This window comes from Humulus lupulus, chromosome 5 (assembly GCF_963169125.1).
Source record: "Humulus lupulus chromosome 5, drHumLupu1.1, whole genome shotgun sequence".
NCBI classification, from domain to species: Eukaryota; Viridiplantae; Streptophyta; class Magnoliopsida; order Rosales; family Cannabaceae; genus Humulus; species Humulus lupulus.
In genome coordinates this window covers 227861960-227874053 of record NC_084797.1, presented here as the reverse complement: position 1 = coordinate 227874053, position 12094 = coordinate 227861960, and the positions used below count along the sequence as shown (strand labels likewise).

The 12094-nt window shown below is 33.4% G+C and overlaps 2 protein-coding genes across 2 annotated transcripts; both read right to left on the bottom strand.

Annotated features, from left to right (window-relative positions):
- Nucleotides 1-5436: 5436 nt before the first annotated feature.
- On the bottom strand, nucleotides 5437-7702 carry LOC133778302 (uncharacterized). Its single transcript, XM_062218186.1, has one exon. The coding sequence runs from the start codon at nucleotides 7000-7002 to the stop codon at nucleotides 6055-6057; it is 948 nt and encodes a 315-aa protein (XP_062074170.1). The 5' UTR covers nucleotides 7003-7702; the 3' UTR covers nucleotides 5437-6054.
- Nucleotides 7703-9586: 1884 nt separating this feature from the next.
- Nucleotides 9587-10964, bottom strand: LOC133780028 (expansin-A7-like). The gene is made up of 3 exons (XM_062219911.1): nucleotides 10802-10964; nucleotides 10374-10686; nucleotides 9587-10197 (listed from the first exon to the last, which is right to left on the bottom strand). Exons 1-3 carry the CDS (start codon nucleotides 10962-10964, stop codon nucleotides 9885-9887), a joined length of 789 nt encoding a protein of 262 aa, XP_062075895.1. The 3' UTR covers nucleotides 9587-9884.
- Nucleotides 10965-12094: the final 1130 nt, after the last annotated feature.

The window sequence follows — 12094 nt, the reverse complement described above, 5'->3', positions numbered from 1 at the left end:
AAAACCTCATCAAAATGAGTAATTACATACTTCCAAACCCAACCCAAGCCTCCGGAACATCGAATCCCACTCAACTAAGTAGTAGGATCGATTCCAAGCCCTTAGAGTTAAGTTTCCATCACAAAAACACATTTTTGGGCAATTTTTCCCTTAAGGGCCGCGGCCCTACATGGACCATGCCGCGGCCCGCCCCCCTGACAGAGCCTCCTCCACCTTCTTCAAGCTAGGGCCGCGGCACCCAAGAACAGGGCCGCGGCCCAACTTCGCACCAGCCATTTTTCTTCATTTTTCCACTTTTAAAACCTTCCAGAAACCCATCTAAACATCTCCAAATCACCAAATAAAAGTTACCAAACTTCCCAATGGTCCAAAACCACCAAAACCTGAAGCTCAAACCAACCAAAAACTCAACAATTGCCAAAGTCCAATTCTAAGCGTAAAAACTTAAGAAACTCAAAACTTAACTCAAAAACAGAGCACACCATTAAATTCATAACTGGAACTCACCTCAAACACGGTTTTGAATCCCCTTAAATGGCTGTGACAAGTTCCCTAGCTTCCCCCTTTGATCTCCAAGCTTAACTCCTCAAGGTGGCTCTCAAAATCCAAAGAAAAGAATGAAGGAAGACTTGCACGGGAGAGAAAGAGAAGTGATGAGGTTGGGCTCTGTTTTAGTTCTGTTTCCACAGCCTTCCAAACCCCCAAAAACTGATATAAATCCTTAAGGTCAAAAGACCATAATGCCCTTAAGCCAAATAAATCCCTCTAAAAGCTTCCGAGGGTAAAACCGTCATTTCCCGCCTATCTCGTTAATTATAATTAACGCTCTCCAATTCCCGCTATTCTCAATACTCCCAAATACCAATAAATCATATCCCATTACCCTTTAATTCCCGATAATGCTCTAATCATTAAATTCACCCCGAGACTCACCCCCGAGCCCCGAACTTAAACCCGTTATGACTAGACCGAACACTTGCATCTCATGATCGTCTCATGTCGAATAGCTCGAACCAATCCACCTTATAATGTGGCTATATTAATTAATCACAATCATGCACCCAAAATACACAATTATGCCCACAGTTGCCAAATTACCAGAATACCCTCACAATAATAAATTCTCCCATATGCATGCATTCACCATCATATAATAATATAATTAATGTAAACATGCATATAACCATTAAATATCATAATAAATCAATTATGGCCCTCCCGGCCTCCTAATCAAGGTCTTAAACCTTATTAGGAAATTTGGGGCATTACAACTGTGGTTCTAAAAAAAATTGAAAAATTAAATTTTTAAAACCAAAGTCCTATAATTTTCTATTAATTCTAAAGTGTCACATTAAAACAAATTCAATTAAATTAGAATTAATTTGTTGCTAATCAATATTTAGGTTTAACTATTATAATGAACCTATACAATTAAGTCAAACTCAAGCAAATGGGCCTTAACAATTGAACTTGTATGGAGGAGGGTTGGGTCCATTATGTCGTTCCCACTACTAAGGTTACGGATGATTCCATATGCTAGTGATGTTATTTTGCTACTTTGATTTACTATGTTCTTAATGTAAAATTTTGAGTTATTTATGTTCTTTCATCTCCATCTTTATTTTGTTATCTTTATTTACTTTTGCTAATAGTATATAGGATTAGTCATGCTTTTTCTCTGTACTTCTAATTAGTAAAAGTAATATTGATACCTAATTTTATGTCTAATCTTCTATTGCATTATTGCCTTTGGATATTTTGTCATTTTTAGATTTTTCATAAGATTAACATTGTGCTTTTAAAATAAAGAACTTTATAACTCAAATGAACTTTTGTTAGAAAAGGAATATGGACTTTAATGTTAGATTTTCCAAGTAAATGTTGGGATGTGAACTATTTACTTGTGTAGTTTTGTAAATCAAGTAACCAAGTAACTAAACAAGCATATGGATGATTCTTAAAACCTTTCATTTTCTCAAACTCTTGAATACATCTTACCTTTATTTCACTTATCTCATTTCATCACTTTATCAAAAATACAATACCAAAATCTCAAACCTCTTTCCATTTACAATTTTATTTACTTCTTGTTACTAACTTTTGTGTTATTTTCTACTAATCTTTTGATTTTAGGTTACCTCCTTATGGATCGACCGCCCGATCTTACTACAACTACCGCTTAGTGGTAGTCACATTTTGGGCGCTAAACACAAGCCAAAGCCTACCAAAAGACCTAAATGCCCTTAAACCCAAATTTCCCTCTCCAATGCTCACAAGGCCACTTTGGTCAATTACCACCATTCCCTCTAATTTCTAATAAACTCCACATATCCAAATAAATCCCAACTATCTCCGAGTAATAACCATTTAATCTCCCATTACCCGATAAACCCCAGTATTGTGCTAAATTACCAAAATACCCTAGGCTCACCCCGAGCCGGGTATTTGACCCCGTTATGTCTTTTCCGCTAACTTGCTCACTAGGATCGCCTCGTGTTGAATAACCCAAATATATCCACATAATAATGTAGTCTCAATCATAAAACACATATTTACAATTATACCATCAACGAGTCAAAATTACGAAAATGTCCCTTCAAATAAGAAACGGGCCCACATGCATATTTAATACACCTAATTATGCAAGCATAATCATATCATAATATAACTCACATAATAACATGCTCATAACACCTAACCATATAATTAATTCAATTATTTCCTCCCTCCTCCCTAATCCAGGCACTAAGCCATATTAGGGAATTCGAGGCGTTACAAGGCAATGGGCCCCGGGGTGACTTATTAGTCCCATATCCTAGGGCGCCGAGCCCCAGTATGATTCATTATTCATGTACTTTGGGCGATGGACCCCAATATGATTCAATTGATCATTTAATTAGGGCAGCTGGCTCCATATGACATTGTAGTCATTTATATGAATGGTATGCATGCATGAGTAGGGTTATTACTGCTAGGGTTAAACTCTATTTTTGTCACTTAGGTCAGCTGGTTGTAACTTTTGAGTTGTAATTACCCTTTTGAAAATGTAAACAATTTTGTAAATGCTTATTCTAGGATCCTATGTACAACTTAACATTTTAACGAAATAACTATTCCTTTTGACCGAAATTTTAACCCTAAAACGTTAATCATGTTTATGTCAACATGACTCGATTAACGAGCCTAACACTATGTAAAATACATAGAGTAATGATCTTGGCTAACCAGAGCATTACACCAAGATCCAATATTTTTCATTTTCTTAAGTTGTTCCAATTAAAGCTTCAACATCTTTGCAAACTTCTCCAATATTTGTTGAATCTGTATGTTCAGATTTTCCCTCGTAGATGGATCTAGCAATTTCATAGACGGAACACCTGCCTTTTTGTTTTCTAAGTCAGAGATAGCAATCTCTCTTCATGTGACCAAGCTTGCCACAATGAAAATACGCCCTTGAATTGTTTGGACCCCTGGAACTAGATTTACCTCTGCTCTTTCTATGCTTTTTACCATGATAGCCATTTGAGTTTTTGTGTGGTGATCGACCCCTTGCGCAGTAGCTTTCTGCAAGGCTTGATGAAGAAGATTTCTCTGATTTTAACTGAAAATCCTTTGATTTCAATGCTGAAATCACTTCTTCTAAAGTAATTGATGTACAATTATACTTGATAGCACTTTTAACCTCCTTAAATGATTCAGGCAGAGAATTTAAAATGATAATTGCTTGGTTTTTATCACTTAAAGCTTCTCCTTCTCCTGAGTTAGCCAACTCAATATTCACCCTTAGGAACTCATCCAAATTCTGCTCCAAACTCTTGCTACTGCTCATCTTAAATCCAAAGATTCTTTCCTTAAGAAAGATTTTATTGGTGAGAGTCTTTTGCTAAAATAACTCATCTAGTTCTTCCAAATCTTGGATGGAGTGTCTTCTTTATCAACCATTCTAATGATTGAGTCCGACAAATGAAAAACCATAATCCCAATGACTGATTCGAGCATTTCTTCATTTTGATCTTTTGTAGTACCTTTGGGCCACGAAATGAGATCTTCAAGAATACGCAATAACTTTTGAGAAGCCAACATTCATTTAATCTTCCTTCTCCAAATTCTAAAATCTCCATTACCATCAAACCTCTCTATTTCAAGCTTCATATTACTCATATTGTTCCAATAACTTCAATCCAAGAGACTTTGAACAGATTCTTCAACCTTCGAACTCGATTCTTAGACTTCTTTCTTGATTGAAACTTTTTTCTGTGTCACTTTCTGATGAAGAAATTGATTCAGCCAGTTCTTCCCTTCTTTTTCACCTTTGATCTTGAAGTTGAACTTTGCCAATTGACCTGGCTCTGATACCACTGTTAGGAAATTCACCTTCCTCACACCAGCTTCATCTACTAGCACAAAATCAACAAACTAGTAGACACAACATACACAGATTCAATAGAAAAATCAGCAAGAAAAACAATAAAATCAACACCAAGAATTATAGAGGTTCAGCCCAAATAAACTTGAGTCTACATCCTCTTTGAACTCCCATTGGGATGTTCTTCTCTGCACTATGAAACAACAATGAAGATTACAACTTGTCACCACTTGAGAACTTCTACACTTGATGGATTACAATGCCTTGAACCCAAGAAAAACCCCAAGTACACTTGACCATGTACAAAGAAATCTCTCACCCAAGACCTAAGTGTTTCTCTCTCAAGCTCTCTCTCTTTCTCTCTCTCTAAAATAGCTTCTATTCTTTACAAATGAAATCTGTTCTTATTCCTCTTACAACAACTGAGATAATAAGACATATTTATAGAGGGTTTTACAACTGTCATCAAACTTAAAAATACCATAAATAAACGTAGACTCATTTGACGAAACGGTAGACAATACTAGAAGAACAAACGTAACTTTGCTGGTGTGATCTGATGTTTAATGCAGACCAAATATTCTAACAGTTTGCAAGGAAGTTTAGTTGTTTTCAAAGTCGATATCAAGACACGCGTTTCATTAAAAGGCGAATCTAAGTGAAGGGTTCTACCAGAGGAGGAAAAGAGGCGGAGGCTCGAGTCTCTGAGAATGAACAAATGTTCTTATGAAGCAAGCGAAAGTCAATTATAATTGAACATGAAAAGGGAACTTGAGAAAGACACGTGGACCAATGACGATAAGTTGTTATAAACTTTCTCTTTGTTCTTTTACTATAAATATCTTATTTTTATCATAAATAGAAGAGAATTTTCTGAGTCTTTGCTATACAATGATTTTGTCAAGTAGAGTCAAAATATAGAGTGAAAAAGAACTTACTTAAGCATCGAAGGATTTTCTTGTAAGTATCCCTCATTCGTTTTGTCAAAGTTTGAATGTATGGATAGTTCATCTTAAAAAATAATTTAGTCAACAAGAAATTCTAGACAGAGCATAGTGAACACGTAGAAAGATTCAGATTCTTAATTTATATTTTAAAAAATAAATATTGCTTGAAAGATTTGGTCTAAACAAAAGCTAAGCACAATTTTTCTAGATGATATTTTTTTTAGTTTGAACGAGTTAAACAATTTTGATCTAAATGTGAAACACCCATTACAAATAATAAGTAAATATGTTAATTACATGTAATTAATTCTTAGAACAAGTATTCAATAAAAAAAAAACTTCTTCTAACAAGTAGTATTGCCCTAGTCCTTTTGTTTTGAATAACAAACTAGAAATCCCAAAAACAACACAATTCAATCTGTCTTTCAACACCACAATGAGGAATAATCAACAAGTCTATCACTAAAGATGTAAGAACAGAATCGTTCTCAAAAAAAAAAAATGTACGAACAGAATCCCACCTGAGCTACAAAGATCTATTAGTATAGAATAATATAAATAAATTGAGTTAATAAATAAAAAAAATATATTGGGTTTTGATTCTACCATTTTTGTTTCAAAACCAAAATACAAAGTTTAAATTTTCTGAGTTAATGTTACGAAAAAAGAATAATACAATAATAATAATAAACAGAGAAAACAATGAACTCAAAAAAAAGTCAACTAACAAGTATTAATTAGTCAACGGTGTCGTCGAGGAGGTTTATAGTCATTTTCAATGGTGTTCGGCATAGTTCGAGTGACGGACGCCGTCGGAGCTCTGATATGTCCCACCATTGAAACCTGAAGAGCTTCTTCTTCATAAGCTCTTCTTTCCAATTCCTCCATTCTCGTCCTCTTCTTCACTCTCACCAACATCGCTACCAGAAGCAAACCCAGTAGAAAAGCTCCTAAAGCAGCTCCGATCGAGCTTCCCACCGCCACTTTCCACTTACTCTCTTTCTTTCCACCACTACTACCGTCCAACATCGCCGGCGAAGGTTTCTCCGTCACCAATCCGAAATGACCATTCTTCTTAGCCAAGCACACGAACGGAGAAGCTTGCTTTGTTAAACTCACTTTCCCGTCACCCTCGAAATTGGCGCATAACGGCGTTACACCCGTTTCGTTTCTGAGCTTCGTGATGCTTGAGAAGTTCACTGAAATGGGTTTTCCTCCGGCGACGATTCCGACCTCAAAAGGGTCGCTGGAATTCACGTCGGAACCGCCATTATAAGCTAGAAGACCTAAAACAGGAGAGACTAGTTGGTACCCAGATAGGTCGTAGTTTTCATAGTAAATGTCTGACCAATTATATCCCAAATTTTGATTCACTATTACGACTCTTTCAACACATGGATGAATCGTAACACCAATACCCAGGTGAAATTCCTTAACCTTCGCACCATATCGCCGGAGACTACCGCACCTGAACCTCGCTATGTTGACTCCGATGCCGGAGAAATTTTTCGGTAAAGAAACAGAGTGAAGTAGTCCAGTCCCTACGTTGGTACCTAAGGACTTAAATGTAAAGTCTCGAATGAGAAGATCGAGTAGACGAGCTGATCTGATTCCCTGAGCTTCACTAAATAAAATCCATGAAAGAATGATAACAGTAGTAGTAGTAGTGAGAGAAAACAGAGTACCCATATGAGAAGAAACAGAGAATTTGGTTCAAGAATTGATTTTTTTTTCTTTCGTTTTCTTTGAGCAGAGTGATCTAAGATCAGAACAACTTTTTTGGTGTGGATGTGTGAAAAGGGAAAAAGTTTGAAAGAGGAAAGTTCGATATGGATGATTGAAAAGGTTTGGTGGATTAAAGAGAAAGCAATTAAAAGGGATAACAAAGTTCTTACTTTCTTTCTCATCATATTTGGTTTTGGTTATAAGATAGAAAATTGAGAAAGACATAATAGGCTATGGTTGGTTAACTTTGACATAAAGTTGCCTTAAGTTTTCTTTATGGAGTTTTTGGCTAATCACTAATCTCCAATACGATACTAATACAGTTTGGATTTTGTCTCGATGATAAATTTAATCTCAATTCACTGTATTCAATTAGCATTATTAATCACTCGCTCAAAGTCTAAATGTATAAAAACAAATTGAGAGTGATTGTGACAAAATCTAAAACCCTACTACTACTAGTTCTACTCTTACAATGAAGCTTTTCATTTGGGCATTATAAGAAAAAAAGAAAATGCTTCACTGTCTTGGAGAACAAATCAAAGAGAATGTCAAACAAAAAAGGGTTTTTTATTAAAAAGAAGAAAAAATAAAGTAAAAAAGTTGATATGGCAAGGGTGGGAAGAAATGATTTTGGAGCGTGGGCTATGATAGCACTTGATGACTATAGGAGGTGGAGGCGGTGGTGGTGGTAAGGATGGGGCTTGGCGTGCTTAAGATATGGAATTAGATGTAGTTGTATGAGAACCTCTCATTTTCTATCATATTAGTCTACTCTAGTTCATTTTTTTTTAAATAATTATAAAACACTTTGAAATTTTAAAATTCAAGTAATTAAAATCAGAACCTTGTAGTATAATTATATTTTGATTGCTATAACCAACTATATATATTGATTGCTTTAGAGATTGGCCTATTAATGAGATTAATAATATTATGAGTGGTTAGTTCCGTAAATTATTTGTGATTTCAATTCAAAAAAATTTTAATCAAAATTGAGGTTAAGGATGCATTTGAACTATTTTATAAAACACAAAATCTAAAAATTAATTTATTAAAACACAAATATGAGAAAAAATACAAGTGCAAAAAAAGTATAAATCCATCTTAATATTAAGGTTTTTATTATTAGTGCATTCATATATCACATTCTTTTAATAATTTATTAAAAGTTTATCTCCATATTATTTTTAATATTTTGAAAATTAAAATATAAACTAAAACATTAATATTAAAAATAAAATATTTATACCCTAAGAGTGACGGAGGGAGAAATTTAAGATAGAGGGGGCAATTAATGATAAACAATTCATTAGTGGAGCAATTTATAATAAAAATTCCATTAGTGGGGTTATTTTACTTAAATGATAAATTTATATTAGTATTGTGTATATAATTACATAAATTTAAATAATTAGTGGGGTATTAAGTAGGGATGACAATTTGGGTCATGACACGACACGAAAATAAATGAGTTTGGGTTACACGTTTAATAATCGTATTCGTGTTCGTGTCTGAGTTTTTGACACGTTTTACAATCGTGTCGTATTCGTATTTACTTTAATCGTGTCGTATCATAATCGTGTTGGTCCGTTTAATAATCATGCTGTGTCATAATCGTGTCAACATGATAACACGAATAATTCTCATAGATTTTATGATTTTTTTTCATATAGTTATCATTAATTGTGTCAATTTTATGTTGTGTCATGACACAATAATCGTGTCATAATCTTATTATCGTGTCATGTTCGTGTTTTTGACATGTTTAATAATTGTGTCGTGTTTGTGTTTACTTTAATCGTATTGTGTAATAATTGTGTCAACACAAATCTGACGCGTTTACACAAATTGTCAGCCATGCTATTGAGTGGGGGCAATTGACGCTATGATCGCCTCTGTTATGTACCCAAACATAAAATTACCAAATTTATAAGATTAATATTAATTTTTTTTATAGAATTTTAGTATAATATTAATATTAAAAATAATATATATATATAATGAAATTCAATTAATTTAAATTTACCTCAATTTTATCCTAATTGTATTTATTTGTATGTCTTTAGGGTTGTAAACACTTTTAAGTTTTAAGTGTGTTTGATAACGTGTTACCCACTTTACAGACGATGTGGGTCTCACGTTCGGAAGCATGCCTATGAGTTTGTTTTCCTTGTATGGCCCAAAGGTTTTGTTGTGAGTGACGAAGATTCCCAACTCAAATTTAATGTTTTATATTTTGGCATATAATTAAAACATCAGAAGTAACTGCCAATATATGAGTCGTTTATGTGGAAGTTTATGTCGTTTACTTTGTCTACTTAAATTAACCATTTTGACTTTATTTCCATCACAAAATGATTGATACAGCTCAACTGAGTTGTCAGATTCCTGAGCAGATTGGATTTCTTTTCAAGCTAAGAACAAAATAAGTTGATAAATACAACAATTGGTTAATCAAAGATATAAAGTAAATAAAAAAATGAAACCATCTTATTATCTGCAAAAAAATGATTGCATTCATGTCCCTTCTGATGAGATAGTAACATTTCTTTTCTTTTTGTATATAATGAGCAATACAGCTTGTTGCCAATAGAAATAGTTGGTCACTCATGACCATCTCTCTACTCTCACAATCAAAACATAGAAAATTTCACCATACAATATGACTTTTAAATTCTACTGATAGGGTGTACGTACAATATGATTTAATTATCAAAATTATACTTTATCCATAATCATATTCTACCGAAATGTTTTTGTCAAAACATAAACAAATTCCCAAAAAGCAAAATACAAAGAAAAAGGCCTGTTTGATATATATGTATGGATGAGATGAGATGAGATCACCTGAAGTTGACATTACCCTTGTAAGTCTTGCCCACTTGCCAATTAGAGGGAGCCACGTTGTAGACTGTAATGGTCTGTTTGGTAGTGTAGGAAGTAATTCTAAAGGATAGAGCTTGGCCTCCTAGGGTTGAGAATGCTTGGTAGGAAGCTCCCCAGTTATGGCTCATACTAATCCAACTGGTTTTGCTACCTTTGACCCACATTTTGGAAATATCACCTCCTCCTCCTACGTTCATCACATACACCAATAGCCAATACCCATTTCCTTGGAAGCTAAATCGTAGCCCTCCACTTCTCATGCACGGCACTCTATACACACACACAGAATAAAACATTCTTAATATATAATCACAATAATCCAACTAATTAAAGTCATATATATTTTTATGAAGAAGAAAAAATGAGTACTATTGTGTTTGAAATACTTGAAATCGAAATAGAAATTGATCTTTTACCAAAAATGATTACTATCTATTGGAAAATACCTGCGGTACATGACGGGGACAATCCCAGCCTTCCATTGGGCGATTCTCATGAAAGCGGGCTTAGACATGTCGAAGTGAACCCTAGGAGGGTTACACCACCCACCCTTGTCGGAAGGTTTGGACCAATTGGGTGGACAGATGTTGGTGGCAGTGATTGTGGTGAAGCCCGAGTAACATGCTTTTGCATTATTAACACATTTTATTTGGAAGCATTGCCCACAAGCATATCCATCGTTGAATAGTGTTGTGCTCAATGCTGCAGTATCAGTCCCATAACCATTGCTAAACAAGTTACCGTACCCACAAGCTCCTCCTGTGTCCACCCAATTAATTACGCACACGCATATATAATGATCAGCCCACTACTCAAAATTTAACAAACACAATTTTGGTCAAAAAATTAAAAAGTTACATATATGCATACGTACCCATAGTTTCTCTAGCTGTCTCGTCACCATAAAATGTAGCATGAGCGTTTGACCATGGGCTTGGTCGGTAGTAGATCGCCGCAGACGAACCCTTTGATCCGGCTAATATACATATCGCCAAGAAGAAGCCAATTAAGGGCCAAGAACGAACTAAAGAGACCATAGTACTTGATGAATTTGTAGCTTGTGATTAAGAAAGAAAGGGCTTTTGTTTGGGGAGAATATGTATGCATTTGCTTTTCTTATATAACTCTCTTTGAAATGCTTAAATTTTTTAAAACTAAGAAGAAATCAAAATTAATTCAGGGCCTTCGTGATCCTCACGTAGATTATTAATGTCCTCCAATTAAGTCAAAACAAATTAAAGGGTCTTTGTATTTAATATTTGTAGTGTTACATGTACCTTGTCTTACCTTACAATAAGGTGTACGGATGCTACTATATTATATATTATCATTATAACTTAATTAGCTTCACAGATTATTAATCGATCAACCAACCAAGAGATCCTAGCCGTTCATTTTACATGCATGACTTTGATATATGAATTTCATGAGATTTGGGACGTGCGAGCAGGTTTTTGTATATAAATAGATATGCTTTATGCACTTCCAATGTGGGTAGTCAATAACAAAATAGACACCCATTAAGTTAAATAATTGTTTATACTTTTTCTTAAGCTTTATTATTATTATTAATATTATTATTATCTAGCTAGGTAAGTTTATTTATAAATTTTAGTTTTGTAAACTATAAATTAATATGCCACCGCTGCTTCCTTCATATATTCTCAATTAGTTTATTTTAATTCCTAATTTGCATAAAGAAAGAGGCTATATAATAAAGATGATATTTTATATATTTAAGATACATAGTCTATTCCCTTCAATAAATATCTCTTTTATATAAAAAGTGTGTAAATAACTGAAATTTTAGTTTTAACGGCTTGTTTGGTTAGTTTTAACATAATATTCTAAATATTTGACCAAATATATTTTGAAATTAACTAAAAATAGATCTTTATTAATTATAATTGTATAAATTTAAATATTATAAAATATCATTGTTACAGCTAAATATTTATCAATTATATTAATATAAATTTAAATGTTATAAAATATTATTATTATAATAATATATAATACAAGACTAAATATTTAATAATTATATTAATATAAATTCAAATGTTATAAATATTATTATTATTATTATATAACATGTAATATATAATCCTAATTTTTATAAAAATTTTCTAGAATAAATATTTAATAATTATAATTATATAAATTCAAA

Coding starts and splice junctions, on each gene's coding strand:
- LOC133778302 (XM_062218186.1), bottom strand. CDS start 7,002: ATGGGTACTCTGTTTTCTCTCACTACTACTACTACTGTTATCATTCTT.
- LOC133780028 (XM_062219911.1), bottom strand. CDS start 10,964: ATGGTCTCTTTAGTTCGTTCTTGGCCCTTAATTGGCTTCTTCTTGGCG. Junction 10,687..10,801: donor GACAGCTAGAGAAACTATGG/GTACGTATGCAT, acceptor GGGTGGACACAG/GAGGAGCTTGTGGGTACGGT. Junction 10,198..10,373: donor GTCCCCGTCATGTACCGCAG/GTATTTTCCAAT, acceptor GTGTGTGTATAG/AGTGCCGTGCATGAGAAGTG.